Source organism: Actinia tenebrosa, unplaced genomic scaffold (assembly GCF_029948245.1).
Source record: "Actinia tenebrosa isolate PJP-AT-01 unplaced genomic scaffold, QUT_ActTen_1.0 PGA_scaffold3__52_contigs__length_22856419, whole genome shotgun sequence".
NCBI classification, from domain to species: domain Eukaryota; kingdom Metazoa; phylum Cnidaria; class Anthozoa; order Actiniaria; family Actiniidae; genus Actinia; species Actinia tenebrosa.
The window spans coordinates 12018808-12041016 of NW_028292580.1; the positions used below are offsets into that span (position 1 = coordinate 12018808).

A 22209-nucleotide genomic window follows, 5' to 3' on the forward strand; every position below is an offset into this window, starting at 1 on the left:
TTGTAGTGGAAACACATGCTGCAGTTCATTGTTCTAAACGTGCAAGTCATGAAGTTGGGGTCCCTGTGGTGTGTTATGATTGACGTCTAAAGACGAGTGGTATATATTGTCTTCCTTCTGTCAAAGTCATTAAGTGAAACCATGCATGATAACATATTCATTATTTGTCGTCGTAATAAATACCTGAAATTAGAATCCGACCATGGAGGTCTTGAAGTCTTTCGGCCATTTCGTTTTTTTAACACAGTTCTATTTTACTGTCAGTCAAGATATTATCACAGTTATACGAAATCCTGGTAATGGAGATGATCCATGGACTGATTTGGATCAGTTTAAACTTCCTGACTCGAAATGCAGTAACAGTAGCAGTAGCATGTACTGCACAAAATGGAAAGCTTATTCTCTCAATTCACAGCCTTGTCATTGTGAATGTTCCTATCGTGAGGTAGCCACGTTTGGTTTCTACTCAGGATCCTGGACATGTCTGGCTAACACTGAAGTCAGAAATCAAACAGGTTTGTCAGTTTGAATTTCCGCTCAGTTCGATATCAATAGATTCCATTTATGCGTCGAAACCTGCACTTTAAAAGGGTTACACAAAAGGCCTCTATCAGCGAGGGTCTTAACTTGAAACTAAAAGAGATACTTATATTATTATGTGGTTCTTTCTTTGAAGGGTTTGTCCAAAATATCAGTATATGGAGTTCGTGTGTACTCTAGTATTTAGTAGGCTTAACTGGATTCAATATCTCATTTTCATAACCGACATGGGTGATTTGTTCTTAGAACAACAACGTCAAAAAATAAATTAAATTCCGGCCATGAATGCAAGGCCATGAATTCTGGTTTGAGGTTTGGGAAGGGAAACTTTTGTCTCATGACTGTCATACTTACCGTTTACAAGGCAACTGTAAATACAAGTTCCAATCTGAGCAAGATGGCTACCCGCTTAGGATCTTGGACCAAAGTACACACTACAACGTAATTCTGCCTTCAAGTGGATGTTCAGTTGACCAAACGAAATCTCGATACTTCAAATGTAATGGTAGTTCGGATGGGATCGATTCACAGTCGTTTAGCCAATGGTTTAGCATCCAATACAGAGGACTTATTTCCCCAAATGTCCATACATACAAAGTAAGTAAAACTTCATAAAACAAGTACAGACTGATAATGCCGTTACAAAACTGACAGAGTGTAACGAAAATCGTTTTAAATCTTCAACCACTGTTCTAACTCAAAATAATCGACTCTAATGAGTTAGAAGCCGGGGAAAGGAGGGACTGGTAACAGCCGGCCTAGGGTTAGTTAGACGTTTGCCATAGCCTTTGGTGGGTAAGAGAGAGCAAGATGAGGTGATATAGGCGCAACAAGAGATATAAAAAACCTTTTCAGGTTTTGAAGTTTGGCAAGAAATCGGTTAGCGATAATTAACTGCGCCTTTCGTCAACTTCCTTATGTATAATAATTTCAAAAAGTTTAATCTTTTCAACCATCTCGATTGCACTTGTTCATTCTTTAGGTTACAATTGGTTCTGGTATTAGTACTCACTTGCTGGGCAGGATAATAAGTCTGAATATAATTTGTCAACAAAACCAGTCTTGCCTCTTATTCAAGCTTAAAGGAACATTTCAGTGTGAGTACTCCCAAACAATTTTTTTTACTTTTCTTTAAAAATATTCGTAACTTTAACTTTAACTTCGATCTACTGTCGTCGGCTTTAGGTGCTGAAAACGCCACCTCTATTATAACAAGTCCAAGTTCTGCAATACCTATAACAAACGTTTCTGTTGTAATACCAGCAACCGCCACAACATTAGCTCCAAATGTAAGTAATGGACTATGGATCACTTAACATGACCGGTGCATTAAACGAAAAGTTTATAGAGCTATAGTTACGAACACTGATCTTTTTAATTTCAGGTTACAGCGAAACCAAATTATGATGCGAAAAGAAGTGGAGGTTCGTCGACGGTTGTTGGTGTCGTGGTTACCCTGGTGATCATTGTTGTCATAGTGATTGTGATAGTTGCATACGTGTACCTCAAGCGAAAAAGGTTGGTTTTCCAATCGTTCATTTAAACAAATGAGGAAAGTCAGTGCCATTCATAGTAAAAAGTGTGTTAATGACTGCGACGTCATAGCAGTTATTTATGAATTTGTTTTATTTGTGATAGTGTACTAAACACTGGCCATTTAATTTATAAGAACACTAACATTACATTAATGGTTGTGGAAATCATGAGCATAATGATGATGATGATGTTGATACTTTTTAGCTACTTTTTGACCTAACAGTCATTAACATATTGAAAGTCTACACCTACATAATTTTGAAGACCGCAACTCCATAATAATCAATACTGAAAGTAAAGTATATATCAGGAGTTAGGGCTATACTTTAACATGAAAAGTGCATAAAGGCATGAAACCAACTTTCCACTTTTTATTTCAGAGGAGAATCCGTGTGGCTCGTAGATTACATTTCCTCTAGTGGTAAGACGCTCCCATTTCAGTTTACCGGCACATTTATATATATGACTTAGAAAATCTATTCCGGTCAGTACAGATTGCTTTCTGGAATAGAAAACAGATTGATTTTGGTGCTCACATGCATGGCATCAAAGAAGTAGTTAAGCAGCAGTAAGGGGGACTCGCGAAGGGGGTACCGGGAACGCCCGGGATTACCCGACCCAAGTGGCATGCGTCCCCCGCGGGAATTACCCGTAGGTAGGTATTTTGGTTAAGATATTTGTTGGATATACGATGCATGAATGTAAAGAGTTTGTGAATGGTTTCTGCGTTGGGCGTTTGACTGCGAGGGTGTGCATGCCCAAGCCCAAGGGTTTCTGGTGTTGTGGTAAGAAAATGCAGATAGAAGATGACACGTCAGCACAGTGTTACGAGTGTGGTAAAAATATTCGCAATGCCGTACCAAATGCTACCAGAGAGCAATATTACGCTAATGGAGGTCGTAAGAAGACCCCATACAAAAGAATAAAATACTTTAGAGACTGGATGAGTCATATCCAAGGTTATCGACCGGTATATTTAAGCGACGAAGTAAAAAAGAAAATCATAGACCACTTAGAAGAGCCAACCCCGCAAAGTCTACGGAAGACATTGAAAAAATTAAAGCTAGGGAAATATTACAAAGCTATTCCCTATCTTTTGTCTGAAATTACCGGTAAGTCTATTCCCGAGGTTTCTGATATGACAAAAGCCGAGTGGATGTTTTGTCGGCTGGATAAGGATATTCCTTATTATCCTGACGTAATTTACGAAATATTTTACAAAATAGACCCCAACCACCCCCTGTTAGGATGGATTCCGAGAAAATAAAAATGCAAAACTGGCGTTTATTTTGCCAGAAACCCCACTGGGGAATGCATCGCGCAGAACACCAAGCTATTTTGCATTTTGGGCTTACGGGGCTTATTTCATCCCGCGCCAGAGGCCCTCTAGTACATACACATATATCCTTCTTACGACCCACCAGAGGGTGAACTCCGGACAGCGTCCCGAGACACCCCCTGACTTTTCCAATCACGAAACCCCCCATCGCGGGGTTGAATCGCACTTTCCACCCCTCCCCCCACGGTTGCTGTGAGTGGGGGAGGCTTTTTTTTTCACTCACAGCAACCGGTCCAAATGCGTCTACAGCGAGGCTTGAACTCGGGACTTTAGGCCTCCCCAGCTCCAAAGTCCACGATCACAAGCGAACGCCAGACACATCTGGACGCTTATGTATGTGAAAATTATTATATTTAATTTGCATATGAACCAGACAGCCGGCGTTCGATATGTAAATAGAATCCTGTCACGATATTTACTGAGCAAGCTTTCTTTGAAGCTCTTCTTTTGCCTCCTGGTAGATCTTTTTGCGAGATTCCTCGGAAAGATCTTTTACAACTGTTTTTTTATTCCTTATGTCCGACTTTAATTTCTCATACTTTTCCTCTTCGGCCAGAATAAGCGAGAATTCTACGTCGTCTATCTTTCTGTCACGCAAAGCCTTTGAGACAAGATCGGTAATTGTATTTACTTTAGCCCTTGACAGAGCTATTGTCGTGTCATGCTTGGATATTTTGCTTGACAACTGTTTCATAATACCCGTAGCAACGGCTGAAATAATACCACAGGCTGCCCCAACGCCGGCCAAAGGAACTCCAACGATTATTCCCGGCCCAGTAAGTGAAGTAGCAACGCCGGAGCCCGTTAACACGACAGATATGGATCCTGAAGTTATCGAAATCTTATGTAGCGTACTCCGGGCTCTGACGTACTTTTTTCGGACTTTTTCGTAGTGTTTTGTTTGCCCTTCCAAGTAAGCCAGGATTAAGTTCGCTTTATTAAGCCTGAAATTCTCCGCGTTTAGTTCGTTAGGTGTAGTATAGGGAACATCTGGGTACAACTTAGGTGCTGAAGGTATAACATCCATTATATATACTAATGTACGACGCTTTTGGGAATGATATCGAGGAGCAGCCACATCATGACAACCGGGATTATGCCAACTGGAGAGCATTTAGGAAGATGTTTCCGCATGCAGACCCCAGTAAGTTTGAGCGTAGACCCGATGGGATTTACTTCAACGGCGAAAAAATGTACAGTAATGCGGACTTGGAGCCAAAGGCGACCGTTAAGCATAAAGAGAGGCAACCTAATTTCCCGGAGAATTTATTACCGGCAACAGAGGATTACCCATTTTACGATAACAAAGGTGGAGCGGATGACTTTGCTAAGATGGTTACCTCCTTAGAAATCCCCGTGGGTCCTACGACTTTCAAAACAAAAGTCAGAGACATCTTTAGAGAAACTGCCATGAAACATACCTCAGGGAAAGAATCCAGAGAATATTTATCAGGTCCCAACATGCGGTATTGGCCGCAGCAGTTAAACTTTGCTGTCTGGGCTGCTACTAAAGGATGTGGTATAGCCGCGGATATGTTCCATATTCCTTTCCTAAGATTCCACGTTGCTTTTACTATTCGCAGGATATTGTTTGAGTTAGGAGCGCCGCTTCCTAGTGACGCTATCTTTAACCCGAAGGATAACAAGTATGACAAAGTTGCATGGGAGCGATTAAGGAATGAGTTTAAGCTTACCAACCCTGATTTTCGCAACAAAGAGGGTGCCGCCCATGGTTTAGGAGAGACTTACACCTATGCTTCGTATGTTGGTGCCAGCATAGAAACGCCGGGCATGGGGTATCCTAGCTCCTACGAATTCTCAGACTTAGGAGGCAGAGGAACAAAGGGTAATCTAATCTACTTCATTCAGAGCAAAGAGAAGTATCCTTGGGCGCCTTTCTTTGCCGCAAAGGGCATTGGACTGAAAAACCTAGCAAGGATTAATCGAAGCATCGAAGCCTTTGTTTACTGCATTCTAGGGGCCCAGGTTAGCACTCGCAGCCCCATCGTAGATGCCTCCGGTGCGTCACAGGAAACGCAACAAGTATTCCTTGTCCTCTTCGAAAGCGCTGTTATCGAGAATGAGATCTCTAAGTCGGTGCAGAGATATCAACTTGCAGTGCAGCAGTCTAAAGTGCGACTGGATTACGCTTTGTCGCCTGGTTGTTGGTTGATGCCAAGTAATTTGGTTATCAACGCCAATTCCGTCGTGGGTTACAACAACAAGCTTCAACGAGCTACTAAGGATATGAAGTTTGGGGTGAATGACGTGAACTCTGACACTCTTAGAAGCATCCCCCATTTCGTGGAGAAGCCTAAGAAGGAGCACGTAGAAAAGCCCGCAGGGAAACCAAAAAACGTAATCAAAAAGAAGGTCCTGCGTACGATACCCGAGGAATATGACCATGACTTATTAAAAGCCGGCTTAACAGTCGCAAGCATTGGTCTGAGTTATTATATATGGCGATGAACAACCCTTACGTAACTGGAGTAGATTGTGTTTATACGACTTACACAGGCGAGAAAAAATACACCCAGGCATCTTGGGTGGACGTTGAGGGCATGTCTGTAGACTTGAACTACTCAGGAAAGAAGTTGATTCTTTGCAGTATTTGCATTGGCACGAGAAGCCACGCCAACGTGGGCCTTAGGCTTCGTGATGACAACGGCGTACTGCAGCCTATGCGCGCGAAGACGAACAACAGGGAGCCTGTGCATTTTTCCGTAGAGCCAAACCCCCTGAGCGACGAAAATCTATTGGTTTGGACTTTCCACATGGTGGCCGATTGCCATGGAAAGGTAAAGCTGCAAATACGCGTAGACGATACGGGGAGCGTTTGCGTAAATAGCATAGAGGATCAAGGGGATAATGACTTTAACCACGTAACCATTAGCACTCTTACGGTGGTTAGTCTTTAGGCCTGAAATATATGAACCCACATACGAAGCAAGAGGGGTTTTCCCATTACTTAGAAGACGCTAGCTTTTGGGGGGATTTATGGCAAGATACCCAGCTGCAGGCTCACGTGGGCGGCTTAGGTCTAGTAATGTGCACTGTTAGCATTAGCGGCTGGAATAGCTGCAATTTAGGCTTTAGGCTGGTCGACGAAACCAACACCCCATTGCCGCCTTACAGGGAAAAAAAGAACAGCAGGCATTCGGCTCACTTTTCATTTGAGCCTACGCCAAGGAGCCCAGAGAACTTAACGTCGGTAACTTTTCACATGATAGTTAATTGCCAACGCGTAAAGTTGCAAGTGCGCCCAAGCGACGCCCGCACGATTGCAGGGCAAAAGTACATTGGCTTCGTTGGAATAAACACTATTCATTCTGCCGTGGATGTTCCTAAAGATGAAATTTGGAATCATAAGCCCATTAGCACCATTAGCGTGCTGCCTTTACTACCGCGCTACCAGGGTGGTGCGAATACCATATTCACCCCCCGTTCGCAAACAAGGACGCCTAAGGAGGAAGTGGGGGAAGTAATGCGCTCGGATAAGCTTAAACCTTCATCTTCTTCAGGAATACCACCCCAATAGCGACGACTAATATCCAAATGTTATTCCCCACGAACTTCAACAGTTCGCCGCCGGCCCTAAGTGCCAAGGAAACAACCAAACCCAGCAGCCCAGGAAGACCGGCTGCCATCTTTTTTCCCAGGTCCGTTAGTCCATTGCCTAATTTCTTTACGCCCGCGCCTGTAGCCTTAAGCGCGTTAAGGATGACTCCTACTACGCTTGAAATAGCGACCGCAAATGCCAGTGGAACGCCATACTTCAAAAGGGCTCTTTTTACCTTTTCCTTGGTGGTAAGCCCCAGCTCCTTTTCCAATTTTTCCTTTTCCGCCTGCAATTCTGCGCGGCGCACCTCAAGCGTTTCTATTTCCTTTTGAGCTGCTTCCCTTTCTTCTTCGGAGCGAGTTAGGTCCTCGATTATTTCCTGCTTTTCGGATATGTTTTTTTCCAGGTCTTCGATGGACTGAGTTCTTTGCTGGATTTGCTCTTCTTTGATGTTGATTTCGGCAACCAACTGCCGCCGTTCCACCAAAGAGCCCTCTATGGTGGTTTGTAATTTCCTAACTTCCTCCTGACTCATGTTTAGGTCCTGCAGGGCAAGGCGAAAAGCCTGTCGAGCTGTATCCCTTTCATCTAAAGCCTTTTCAGCTTCTCGTTTAATTTGCAGTATGCTTTCGTCTTTACTTTGACCCAGCCGCAGCAATTGCTTTTTATAGCTTAACTCCTTTTCCTTTAGCGCTTTTTCTAACACCCCCGTTGGAGCATGTGATTTCTTAGCCTCCTCCAACTCCCTTTCTGCTTTATCCCGATCACGTAAAGCCTGATCTAAGTGTTTCGTCATTTCTTCCATTCTTACGTCTCGTTGACTAAACTTTTTCTCAGCATTAGCAAGTAGTCGACTTTGCTTTTCGTACGCCGCCTCTTTTTCTTCCAGCGCCTTTTGCAGCCCCTCGGCGAGTTTTTCTAGTCTGACCCTTTCATTTAGGGTTTCCAGCCTTTCTAACGCACTCCGGGTAGCCACTTGGAAGCCCCTTAATCTTGCCACGTTAACCTTGACTGAGCCATTTTCGTCGAAAAGGAGCTGTGGCTTCGTCCAGCGGTCTTTGTCGGGATACCTTAGGTCTCTAACGCTTATGAGGACTTTGTTTCCGCTTTCCGTGAGTTTTACGCTGTCGGCATCGAGGTGGGGATAACGCTGCTCCAGCTCCTGCTTTGCCCACTCTATGGTCTCCCGCGCGGTTGCCTCCGGCTGCTCCACGTTTTGAAGCTCCAAGTACTCGGGGATGGGTTCGTTAGGCTTTTTAGATGACCACATGTCTCTTAAGGTGGCTTTGGCGCGTTCCCATCTGCTACCATACTTATTTTCTAAGGCTGAGTCGTAAACTAGGGGGTCGGTTTCCGCGCCTTTAGTCCATGCGTCGAATTCATCGTCGTTAATGTCAACTTGACCTTCTTCGGTAAGGGGATCAAAATCTGGATCCGTTCCTTCTACTTCCATTATATATGATAAGCTCAAAGTTAAACCCAAACGTATTGCCTAAGCAAGTAGGTGGGCTAAAAGCAGAACGCACCTTTCATCGGGTCACATTCACGCCCAGCAGCGCAAAGCCCGGAGAGACGCTGCGCGTAGGCGTGCCCCGCCTAACAGATAACCTAGTATTAGTTCCTGGCACCTTGGCGCTAAGGTTTGACCTAGTGGTGTAGCCAGATACCGCAGACGCGCGCTACGTTGTCGATAACGTGGGTAGGAACCTCGTTTCTGCAATGAGAATCAACTTTGCCGGGGAAACCCTTTTGGATTTGAAAAGGTACGACCTGTACACCACGTATAAGGACTTGTGGTTGACAGCCTTTGACCGCGCGCAGCGGGTGGAGCAAGGAATTGGAAGCGTTATCTTGCGTAAGCTTCGCAGCGGCACCAGCCCGGCGCCTACGGACTCCAGCGGAGCAACCGCAGTAGCAGAAGCAACAAGGGTAAAGACCGCCTATGGTACTAAATACGTTATCCCTTTGGACTTTGAAGTGATTACGAACCATGGTGCATACTACCCCAGACAGTTATCCGAACTGCAGTTCGAAGTGACCCTAGCAGATACTACGAACATCCTGCAGGGAAAAGATGTAAGTTCAACAGCCGTGGACCCTTATTTCATCAAGAACTTAGAGCTGCAGTATGAAACCGTGTACAGTGAAGAGCTGGCCCGTAGCGCTGGCATGGAATATAGCGCCGGGAAGGCTTTCCTTTACGATCACGTCGTGATGTACAAGACGTTCAGCTTCACGAACAACGTCGAAGAGGTTATCAACCAAAGTATCAACATACCCCGACGCAGCCTAACAGGGTTAATGTTGCTGTTCGCAAAGACATACACCGCAGGATTGCGCGACTCTGAGGCATCCTTTAATCCTAACATTACCAACGTAGACGTTAGCATTAACGGAGTGCCTAACAAGGTTTACTCACAGGGAATAAAGCCCGCGGATATGTACCGGGAAGCCGCGCGCAAGTTTGGTGACCAAGTTGCTCCAAAGGAGTTCTTCGCGGACAAGTACGCGTTGTGGATCGACATGCGCACGACAAACGATGAAGACCTACATGGTCAGGGCTTGCGGTTGGTAAACACCCAGGACGGCATTACTTTGGAAATTACGCGCACCAAACATGCGAGCGACACAGCAAAGATAAACGCGTACATCTTCGTAGTTTCGGACGCGCAACTAAGCGTGGAAATGAATCAGCTAAAGAGCGTTGCGTATTGATTCGCTCGCTGAGAGAATAAAATATCCCTTGCGTATATGATGCTTCGCGTATTTGAAAACAACGACACCAAACTGCAATGCATAGTGCAAGGCGAAACTTTGTACTTCAAAGCGAAGGAGGTGGCTGCTGCGTTAGATTGCGAGAACACGGCTAAGGCTATTAGCGACCACGTATCTGAGAAAAACAAGAAAAGGCTGGGCGAGATGAACATAACGAATCGTTATGTTACTATGCACCCACGTTCCTTATTCATATCGGAGCCTGGTCTGTATCAACTAATATTTAGCTCCAAGCTACCTAAAGCCGTAGAATTACAAGATTGGGTATTCGAGGAAGTCCTACCCGCGCTGCGTAAGACGGGTAAATATGCAATAGACAAGCGCTTCGACGGTCCAAACAAGTTGGTATTTAAGATCGAAAATGAGTTTGACCTACATAAAAAGGTGGTGGACTACATCCGCAGGTTTTACCCCCAAATGCTCGTGACCCCTGGTCTAGGTGAACTGCAGGATTCGGATGGTAAGCGCATAAAGTGCTGGCAGAAGGGCTACCAATGCGGTCAGCCCGACCTTCTTATCTTGAATGCACACGTGCGATACCATGGATTCTGTATAGAGCTGAAGGCCCCGAAAGGCAACGGGGTATTATCCGAGGATCAGCGACTACTCTTACAGAGGTATGAAGAAAACGGTTATAAGGTAATGATTAGCAGCGACTACGATGTCATTTGCAGGGAGATCACGGAGTATGCACAAGGAATTCGCCTGCCATGTAGGTGGTGCTGTAAGCGCTTTAAAAGCGCGCAGACTCTGGCAACGCATTTGAGAATATTCCATAGGTATAATGGACAAGGATAAATTCGCCGAGTTGAAGTTCATACAAACGCACTGGCGCGATTTGACCGTGGGGGAGATTTACGAGATAAAGAATTACGTGGTCTTTGAAGACTTGGACCGCCTGCGCTTGGTCTTAAAGAATAAAAAAAGAACATACACCCTTTGGGCGCCTGATAGAATAAGGTACGCTATTGAAGGGCAGGACGTTACCCATGTTATGAGTCATGGTAAAAAGGATGGCAGGTGGGTATTTGATGTAGTCAAGTATGAGCCTGAGAGTCCTCTGCATAATTGAACTTCATACCTCAGTTCACTAGTACGTCTGCTAAAGTCCGCTGCGCTTTAGGATCCGCGGGGCACCAATGCCCGACAAAGGATCCTTCGGGGAATACCTTGCCGCAATGAAGGCAGGTGTATTTTTTACGCGGTGCAGGAGTGGGTGTCGGCGGCTTACGAGGGGCAATGCAGTCTGCGGGGGGTTCGCATGTAATACAGTCCATATATTGAAAGGGCGATCAGGAATCCTCCAAGGAATGCGGCTGCGTAAGCTAGCATATACTTAGGGGCTCTGCAAGGCCCTTTAAAAGGGGTCCTTATTCTTATTTATTATTATTGGATCTTGCAAACCTCCTTTAAAAGGGGTCCTTATTCTTATTTATTATTATTTAACCTTAATAATAATAAATAAAAATAAGATCAGGGTTTGAGACTCTTTGCGCAAACCCTGATCTAACTTCCTTACTAACCCTTACGGGCGATCTTATCTTTTAAGTTATTACCGCTCCAACTTTGGAACGTATCTAAGTACTCCTTAAAGGTGCGGGGATTAGACCGTGGATACAAGCACTGCCAAATATGTTGGTCACTTCTTTGACAGCCGCAGTACTTGCAGTCTGCCTCCCAATATTCTCTATCCTCCCAGCGCACGCCTTCGACGCGGTCAAACATCGCAAAGCGCTGATCTATTTCTTTCTTACGTTGCGTTAACCGCCTCTTAGTTTCCTTTGGACAACATCGCGCCGCAACGTCGCCATGGTCTAAGCAAGCCACGCCCTCAAGGTCGTAATTGCCGCAACAACGGAAACGATGCCACTCTTCATCTTTGTCCTCCTCGCAGCGCTCACATACATTCTTTAAACAGACGCGGTTATCGACGTGATACTCCAACATCTGCACGCTGCTAAAGAGGTGATTACACTCCTTGCAACGCCTTTCGCGTGCCTTCTTAACGCATACCTTCTTTTCCAGGTGGTATTTTAACATTTGCTTGCTGCTGAACTCCTTGTTACACCGCTCACACTCCATATATAATAAGGATTTAATAACCACTACAAGGGATACCGCATGAAGTCCTTAACGGACTCTTTTGCCCAGCCCGCCATCGTCAAGAGCGCACCAAACCTTTCCGCGCGCTTCAGGCCGCACATTTCGTCGTACAACTCCTGCACGCGCTCTTTTAACCGGCCGATCTCCTCCCTTTGCATTTCTATGGTGTCTCTTTTATCTTTTGCGTCGGCGACAATTCTTTGCACTGCTTCCACTGGCTCCATATATATCAGGGAACAAGTTCCCTTCGAAAGAAGGTATATAAATGAACCCAGATCACATGCCTTGTAACGCTCTGATAGTAGGACCCACCGGCTGCGGCAAAACGCAGTTCGTGGTAGAGCAGCTATTAGGACCCTTTAGATACCGCTTCGACTACATAGTGCTATTATGCCCCACCTACGTGAATAACCGCACCTGGACGGGCATAGGAGTGAAAGACGACGACTTCTTCGTAGATATCTTAGACCCCAACGAGTTATCCAGCCACCTTAAGTTTTGGCATAAGCAATTCCCTAAGGATACGCAAACCCTCCTCATACTGGATGACATTGCCTGTGGGGATGACGTAAAGAGACGCACTTCCGAGCTCGTTAAACTCGCCTTTAGCGGCAGACACGACAATATTAGCGTTTGGTTGCTCTCGCAGCAGCTTACCAGCGTCTCTAAGCCCTTCAGGGAAAACATAGGTTCACTTGTCGTATTTTATACTCCAAGTAAGTCAGACCTGGAAACCATCCTTTCTGACTACGGCGGTGAGATATCCAAGGAACAGTTACATGAATACATGCGGCATCTAAAGACGCACCAACATTCCAAGATGATCTTCTCTTTGAGGTTTCCGTATTCCATTAACATATATGGATATTGAGCAGCTCTTACATGAAGTCCCCACACAGCTAGATGAAAGTAACCTTAAGGAACAACTTAACATCCTGGTGTCTTCGGGGAAGTGCAAAGAAATGATAGGCAAGGAACTTACCCATGAGCAAGTTAATAAGTTGTCGGAAGAGGAGGTTAAGAAGTTCCATAAGAGGTACGAGGCTGCCCTTGCAAGTAAGACCACGGACGCCGTAGCAGACTCCGCTATCCGGCTTGCGACTAAATTGCTTGGACTTGCGCTGCCTATAGACGACGTGGAGCAACTACGGAAGGACATAAGCGAGGACTATGTTATCGCCCAAGAACTTAAGATAACCTGCGGGTGGTTGTCTTTGAAGTGCGGTAAGTTAATGGCAGTCGCCTCTGCGGCACTTCACGTAGCTCAGCATGTCGACTTGAAGGAGGTACTGGTGTCTTGGAAGGACTTCAAGAAGGACAGAGAAGTCGAAAAGGTCTTCCAGGCGGCACTTGCTGAGGTACCTGATCAAGTCGCCTCAAGTACCTAGTTAAGTCATCCCTAAGTACTTGGTCAGGTCGCGCCCAGGTTATTTCCAAGTCGTCCTTAAGTCATTCTCAAGTACTTATCGAGTCCTTCAAGTCCTTAGATATAAATGGAAGCAGAGCAGCCCCAAGAGGAGCAAAAGATTACCAAGGCTAAATCTCCAGGCAGAGTTGCCGCGGGGAAGAAGCTCGCAGAGATGAACAGGAAGAACAAAGCAAAGAAGGAGGAAAAGGTGGAGGAAAAAGAAGAGGAATCCTTTATTAATCCGGGATACGTCATTGGCGCGTTAGGAGTTGCTATAGCAGCAGGCAGCCTCTACTTACAATGGCGGGCTACGAAGCCAAAAGTAAAGTTGGAGCCAGCGCATTACACGCCTACGGAGCCGCCCGTTAGAAAAAGCAAAATCCCTGAAATGGAGTAACCTTCTCGCTTTGTAATATAATGTCAACCAAATTAATTGACGCCGTCCAAGAAGCTGCTATTACAACCTCCATCATCGCCGGTATTGGCTGGGTAGGTAAGAAAGTCCTAAAGGAGGACCTTACTGAGGACCCAAGTAAAAACCTGAGTAACTTTGCTAAGATGACCGCTGCCGTATGCGGGGCTATCATGCTAAGAAATTACCTACAGAAGGAAAAGTACCTGCCAACGACATATTCTAGAAGCAAACTGTGTTTGCTGGTATATAATGGCTAGCGTGGTCGCGGGTGGAATTATTGCAGCTTTAGCATTCACTGGAGCTAATTATGGTGGTCAGTATTTGGATAGATTAGTCAGAGGCGACAAAAGCGGAGAATTAGCCGCCGAAAGGAAGAGACACGACTTAGCACTGGAGAAATATTAAAGGGACGTGGCGGCTTGGAATGAAAAAAGACAAGCTTACAGGGATTGGTTGGACAAGAATTACCAAGACAAGATGCAGGCGGATAAGAACTTCGAAAACACAGACTACGCCTTTAAACTTTATGCGCAAGCACACCCCGCGGCATCGACGGGGTTAAAAAGGCCTCAGTTTAAGAATTACTACCTGCCATCTAAGAAACAAAAAGACAATGAATTGGTCTTCGTAGGAGTCGCAGGGCTGGCGGGAGGCGTAGCTTTGGCGTATCTGCTCTAAGCTGCGCTCAGATCACTAGAAGGGGACTTGTCCCCTGTAATATATGATCGTCTTTTTGGAAAGCGACAAGAATGACTTTACCACTTATTTAAATCCCCCCATTAAAGCCCATAAGGTTCGGCTCATAAGTTGCTCTTTGTACAATTCTTGGTATAACCTGATTAGGGGCATAGTCACTGAGCATACAGGAGGATCTAACTATCAAGCCGTATTGCTGCCCGATGGACATTACACACCAATCACACTGGCCAAGGAATTAGCAAAACACGGTTATACTCTCACCACAGGATTACCGCACGAAATGACCCTCAAACATAATATGCCAAATTATTCAGTAACTTTTGGAAAGTCTGACCCATTGGGATCTTTATTATGTGCCTCAGGCAAGACAATTACCGACACAGCCATACCTGTGAAATGGAAAGTCGCATCCTCTTATGAAGTCTATTGCGACTTGGTCAATAGTTACAACAATGGAGAACAGTCTTCTCTTATGTCCAAGTTTCTACCCAAAGGTAATCCATTTGACCCAGTAGAATACACTCCCATTTCTTTGAGCTATGACTTGTCTCATTTGGTAGAAAGCATAAACATCACCATTAAAGTGGACGGAAAGACGGTGGATTTCAACGGGCGAGAGATCAATCTCGTCCTGGAATTCATATAATGGGCCGCGTAGAGGACAAACTCAAAAGGATTTACTATGGGCCTGAAGGCTATTGGAAAGGAGCGTCGGCCATCAAGAAACTCGCGACCGCGGCCAGGGTATCAGAAGAAACGGCTAAGAACTGGTTAAAAAAACAAACCCTCTGGCAGGTTTATCTTCCCGTGCCTAAGTACATTCCCAGGCCCAGCTTTACCGTAAATGTCCCCAATGAAGTTCATCAGGCAGATTTGCTTTTCTTGCCGCACGATAAGGTGAGAAAAAAGACCTATAGATACGCTTTGACCGTAGTCGATATCGCAAGCAGATACAAGGACGCCGAACCCATAACCAGCAAGGATTCTGGGGAAGTCGCAGAAGCCCTAGGTAGGATTTATAAGCGCGTCTTGAAATGGCCTAAGCTGCTGCAAGTGGATGCGGGGACAGAGTTCATGGGCGTGGTTACTAAGACCCTGAAAGACCACGACACTAAGATTAGGAGAGCCGAAGCTGAGTACCACAGGGGTCAGAGCATCGTCGAAAGATTCAATAAGACCTTGGCCGAGCGTCTCTTTGGATACCAGTATTGGAAAGAGCTGGAAGATCCCTCCAAACGCAACAGGGAATGGACTCAGAGGCTCCCCCAGGTCGTCGCGGCTTTAAATAACGAGGCGGCCAGGGCTACGGGAATGAAACCCAAGGATGCCATAAAAAAGAAACACGTGGAACATAAGTCCTACGTCAGAAGTTCGAGGGCGGTCGGACTGAAGGAAAAAAAGCTCCCCCGCGACATAGTGGTCAGATACCTCTATCAGCCGGGGGAACCCGAAGGTGGCAGTAAGAGAGCCACGGATCCTAACTGGTCCCTGAAAACGTATGAGATTTCGAAGTCCATCACCAAGGAAGGGCAACCTGTGTCGTATTACCTAAATGGCCCAAGTCGCGGATTTGTCAAGGAAGAGCTGCTCATAGTCCCCAAAGACTCAGAGTAGTGCTGCTCCGCGCGCCCGATTACACTCTAGGCATGTCAGTCTTACGTTGCCTCTACAATGCCCGCGTTTATTATTTATGCGATCCACGGAGAACTGCTGATCGTCATTTGGGTCAAACCTCCATAGTAGAGATATGTTACATTTGGCACACCTTGCCCCTTTCTTATAGACGTCGTCCACGCATAGGTCGAACGTCATATTTTTTTCTTCGTCGTGCCGCTTGTAGCGAAGGAGTTTCTTAGCAATGTTCTCTTTGGCTACGTCTTCTGGGGTGCGGTCATAACGCAGTTGCGGCCCCCAGGCTCTTTTTAACTGTTTGGCATATTCTACGCGACTTACGGCGGTGTAGATAAGGTTGCTCCAACACAGCCGCTGGTCTATGATCCATAAGGTTTCTTTTATGGTAAGCCCTTGCGCGCTGTGGACTGTCATGCAATAGCCCAAGCGCCAGTCTGGATGGGAGGTAATTCTTTCCACCTTTTCTATGGGTACCCAGGCTTTATCATGCGTTACTGCGTTCTGCAGTTGGATGTCGGTACCAGGTACCCAGACGTCTCTTTTTTGCATGCGGGCGTCGTGGGGTTTGTAGCAAACAGGTACGGGATGCGTAGGGAAGCGCTCTCGGTGTATATTGAGCAAATCCTTTTGTATGCGAGACTGTGCTGCGCGTTTGCTGCTCAGCACCAGATCCTTTGGATGCCATGCGTAAAGGAAGTCCTCGTATTTCTTCGCTCGTACGCGTTTGCGCAGCGTCTTGCATTGCTCGGCATCACTAAGGCCCCGAAGTTCTGCTTTCAGCTTACGTATTTGATCCTTGCTGCGGTAGTCGGTGTTAATTTCCTCCGCATGGTCTACGAAATCTTTCAGCCATTCGTGGGGCATCTCTCCGGCTATTGGAGGAGGCTGGCAGGGATCTCCGGCGAATATTACTTGACACTTTCCACGGAGGAATTCTACGAACTCCTGCAGGATTTCTAAAGGCACGGTGCAAATCTCATCCCAAAGTATTACTGGTGGTATGTCGTGAATAGCTTCCGGCACCCACTTTTGGCCATTCCAACGGAAGAAGCTGTGGTAGGTTTGTGCGTCGTGGCCCATTTCGCAGAGTTCTCTTTCCAAACGATGCGTTGGCGTTAGCACCTTTATCTTGGGAAAGAGTTCTAACACACGCGTCGTCTTACCGCTGCCTCCCGTACCGTAGAGGTAAGAGAAGCGTTGGTAGGAAATGGGGTCGGCAACGGAAGGCAAAGGCTCCTCAGTAGGCGTAATGGAACCGCGGGTGTGTTCTCCGTGATATTCTACGCGGCCTCTCCAAGCTTTTATCTCTTCATCTTTGACGCGCCATTGTCCACTTTCTGCGAGTTCGTCGTCGGTGTAGAATTCTCTCATCTTTTCCAACACGTGCGGCTTCACGTATAAGGAATCCGTGGCCACACGCGGCACGTCTTCTTTGTCGAACCGCAGCAGCATTGCAAGAAGGTTTACATGCGCATATGCGAGCATGCTGGCACGCAGATGGTAATACTGCGGTCTGTGGTCCTGGTAGTAGCATAAGGCATTCCATTCGTGTAGTTTATCGTCGACCATGTAATCCCATTTCTCCACAGATACCATCGTTCCTTTGTCATGCGCGCGTTTGATAAGGAAGCTTAGTTCACCGTCGTCCGTTATCAAACGACGCTGCATGTGTTTCTCGCCTTCTTTTGCGCCCTGGGTGAACTTTCCTATTACCACCCGCGCTGTGGGGTTATGCTCCGGCAGCCATTTGGTAAAGGCGCTGTGACAAAGTATGGCTTCGTGCGCCGTGTAGGTAAGCAGCTTACGCTCTTCTAAGAACTTTAACAGCGGCACGGGTATCCATCCTTTCTCCTGCAGGTGCTTTCCATACCACGCGTAAATTATCGGATGCAGGTTCTTTGCTAGGTCCCAGGTGGTTAACCTGACAAATCCCGTTGCTGGTGCGTCGTAGTGACCATCCAACGTAACGCGGAAGAACTGCGAGTCTGGATGTCCGTAACGGTCGTAATATTCCTTACAATCTCCTAGACCTTTGAAGCTTGCGGGATAACAATGTTTCATGTCCAGCGACACGTATTCGTCTTTATCGTACTCCATGTTCCACAGACCACCGTGACCGTGTTCTACACAAGCTTTAGCTATATCTTTGAACTCCTCCGGTGTGGATTTCCACCCGTTTCTTTTCTTTGCGGCTAAGAAGTCCAAACTGCGACTGCTAAGCACTTCGTCAGAGAAGTCTTCTCCTAAAGTCTCGCAGGCGCTTCGAATGCGCAGCTGTTCCAGTTCAGGACGATACAAGGTGCCGTCTTGGGTCATAAATTGACTTCCTTCCGCGTCCATTAACCAAATGGAATTCTCGTGCATTAGTTCTGCAAGCGGCGACTCCTTGTAAACGCGCGTCTCCTTCTTTTTGGGGAACCTTAACTCCCTCCACGCATGTGCGTTATGCTGGTAAATTACGATAGGCGCACCCCGGCCCCCATACTTGTGCGTCCCGGAGTAAATGAAGCCGTCGGTGATGTCTTTCACGTGTATGCGCCTTTCTAAAGCAACCTCTAACTTCTTGATGTTTTCAATGGTGGCTCCTGCCCTACGAGTAGCATGCTCCCATTTCCTGATGGCTTCTCTTCTCTTCAACGTAAGCTTACCTCCCCTAGAGGAATCCTCGAAGAACTCTCTAACTAACTTACCCACGCAGTTACCCGGATGCCGCATTGGTTTGAGCTTCTTAACGTCCGGGTTCTTAATTTCATACGTACCGTAAATAACCACGGTGACCGGGTAAGCAACTTCGTAGAACAACATGTCGATGCCCACCAGCGCCCCAGGACGCGTGTCCTCGTTTAAAACGAACAGGTCCTTCTTGCCAGACGCCCGTATTGGATTCCTGCCCTTTTCTATTATCCACTCGCCGTCTAAATACTTTATAAACGTCAACTCCAGGCGGTAATTACCTTCGGGCATCAAGCCAATTATCCTTTCTGCTCTTTCCTCGTCCATCGTCTCGTCTGTATCTCCCTCCATAAATGTCGTGAAGGCAAAGTCGGCGTCTAAGCGGTCCAGCACCTGAGTTCGCAGTCGGCGCACAGTCTTGTTACTAATGCTTTTGATGGTGTCCATCTATATCTAAGGAATATTTTATCCTCCGTTTGCGACCTTGCCCATCGTTTTGGCTACCTTTAATCCCCAACACAGCAGCAGTAAGGGGCTCAGCGCGCAACATATAACAGAACACGGGTAATTCCCGCGGGGGACGCTAGTGCGTAAACACGGGTAATTCCCGGGCAATCCCAAATGGTGACCGCGAGTCCCCCTTACTGCTGCTTAGTTAGGAGCTTGTAAATATTGATTGAATTTCTTCGTAATGTCGCAGTCAGGAAATTCAGATCAACACAACCGGCGAAGAAGAAGACGGTGGATGAAATTCAAAAAGACCCTGTATATGCTGAGATCCCTGAAGAACAACGTAACAACGCACCTCCAGTTGATCAGGCGGGAGGTAAGGATTAAAGCTCCATTTTATAATAACACAGAGTATTCTTGCAATCTGCTTAGCTTACAGCTATGGTCAATAAGAGGACATCGCGCGCTTGAAACCATTTTTCTTTTAAACTTTTTCCTCTCGTTTTTAGATGTGTGTTTTTATTGGTCATAGTAAGGTGTTAATCATTTATGGTCTAGGGTCCGACTAACCTCTCCCTTAGGTTCCGATCGCGCTTCCTGATCAGTCTGTAATTCCTCCCGGGATAGCGGTGTCGGGGTCGAAAATTCTGGCGTAGCCGTAAATGCTTTGCGCTACCATACAACGCTTCAGCATTCGGGTCTCGGAGTATGGTCTCCGGTTATTTTTGATAAATCAAAATCAAAAAGCAAAAAATTTTCAAATGGTATAGGCAAAGAAAAATAAGATAAATATCTTGCTTATCATTAGCTCGTTTAAAAGCTTAAAAAGCAAATCTTCGACCCAGTTTCTCTTACAATGCTCGACCTTATCATGTATTCTTTTATTATTATTATTATTATTAAGGTATATATAGCTATGCATTTGACGACCCACAGACAGCATATATAGCACCCCAACCAGCTCCATATAACAGACTGGAGCACAAACAACAAGGGCTTAATCAGGAAGGGGCGTTATACTCCACTGCAGATGATGGTCCTGTGTATAATGTCCTAGAACGTCCCCTAGCTGAGAACAATATTATTATGGCGCCAGAGAGTACCGTGAATGAGGGACCTCCGTCTCAAGTCCTCGAGCCAGAGTATCTAGTCCTTGAGGAGCCCGATACAACAAATGGAAACAAGGACGTAAGACCCTCGATTGGGACAGCCAATCCTAGCGGACCTCAAAATATGGCTCCGAAATCAAGAAGAAGGCCTCCTAGTCCACCAAGAAAAATATGATTGTCAAAGTAATGGAATGACACGTAGTTTAAAATCGGAAAACATAATGCCCAAGCTAAAGGAGGTCCCTTGCACGGAGTCCCTAGAGGAATTGTTCTGGGGCACAAAACGATGGATTTTTTATTTTGTATTTTTACATAAGAAAAGACGCCCTATATTGTTTGTCCCCCAGAGTAAAGTCACTAAACCCGTGGAACAGATATTCGACTGTAACACATTAATAGACTTTAATTCCATTGTTTATTTTTGTGTGTCTATTTTTTAATATTTTTTTTATTTCTCGGATTAATGCCTTCACTATGGTTAACCCAGGTATACGTCATAAATATATATCGTTAAAAATCAGCTATTTTTCTACTTAACTGCTTGGTTCAATTTTAAAATAAGTATATATAAGAAATTAGATCGTATACGGATAATTCAATAATTAAAAGAAAAGAAAAAACATATACGTTTTACAGGAAGAGGCTAATGAAAAGCTTACAGAGAACTAAAACATTTCATTAAAACTTTGTTATTCAATACTATCTTTGTCATTCTGCTCAAGATTTTGCGGCCGCTGGTTTGTGGTTCACCTATAGCACACTTGTCACTCACTCAATCAATCAATCAATCAGTTTTACCTTTCTGGAAATATAGTAACAAGTATTCAAAATTCTATTAACAATAATTGTACAAATATGTAATAAAAGAAATAGTGATTGCAGATTTTATAATTGAATGTATATATATCCAGAAGGAAGACACCTAAAGAAGAAACCATAGGCTTATATTCTTGAGGTGTCTTATATAAGCTTGGGTAATTTAGATATAATTATTTGATGAAGCATGAAGGTGTATATTGTCATATATAAAAATGAATATATAGAAATAAATACATATTAGTACATACATATGCACATGAAGTTAAAGTTAGAAAGTATTAATTTACAATGATCAGTAATTATAAAGAGTTAATTTACAATTTAATTTTAAAAAATTACAGATATTAAACTCAATTGATAGATTAAATCAATAAGCACGTAAAGATCAGTGTTTAGACATAACAGCTGATGAGATGCTTTTTAGTGTAATTTTGAAAATAGATTTTGAACTTGCTGACCTAATGTGATTGGGTAGCATGTTCCACAGTTTTGGCCCTTGACTTATTACTGTGAATTGTTTGATATTGGTTCTACAGAAAGCAGGTCTATAATTATTTGAATGTCTAGTTGGATAATTGTGGATTTGGGAGTTTTTTACGAGTTAGGCAAAATTTTATTTTCTATTGAACTCAATACATGGGCATATTTTACTGTCTACACCGCTCCCACCGCCGAAAGACAGACAGACAGACAGACAGACAGAGATGTCTTTTATTTAATCTCGGGAAATTTCATCAATGTACAAATTGGTTTTCATGAAAACCGAGTTGATAGGTAATATATATCAAAAATTGATAATAACGTTAAGAATATATAGACAGATTATGGAAAAAAAATTATCATCTACCCCCAAAAATATTATATTAATTAAAGTGTTAAGGACCAACAGACGAAAGATTTCTCTGAAAAGATTTTAAATTATTGGACAGTCTGACACTTTGGGGTAATGAGTTCCACACTTTTGCACCGTCATAAGAGAGAGCTCTTTTTAAAAACTCAGTGCTGGGTTTCGGTAACTTTAAGCACTTCTCTCTACCACGAAGATCGTAGGTATTTTCTTGAAAATAAAAGAGTTCCCTTACAGATTTTGGTGCAAGTGCATTTAAAGTCTTAAACATCATTATTGCTTTATGCTCCTTTCTTCTTCTTTGT

At 44.9% G+C, this 22209-nt stretch overlaps 1 protein-coding gene across 1 annotated transcript; it reads left to right on the forward strand.

Annotated features, from left to right (window-relative positions):
- The first annotated feature begins 62 nt into the window (after positions 1 to 62).
- LOC116287409 (uncharacterized) lies at positions 63 to 20654 on the forward strand. Its single transcript, XM_089034871.1, has 8 exons — positions 63 to 515; positions 905 to 1137; positions 1523 to 1637; positions 1726 to 1829; positions 1925 to 2058; positions 2457 to 2497; positions 19380 to 19505; positions 20034 to 20654. Exons 1-8 carry the CDS (start codon positions 203 to 205, stop codon positions 20411 to 20413), a joined length of 1446 nt encoding a protein of 481 aa, XP_088890997.1. The 5' UTR covers positions 63 to 202; the 3' UTR covers positions 20414 to 20654.
- The last annotated feature ends 1555 nt before the right edge of the window (positions 20655 to 22209 follow it).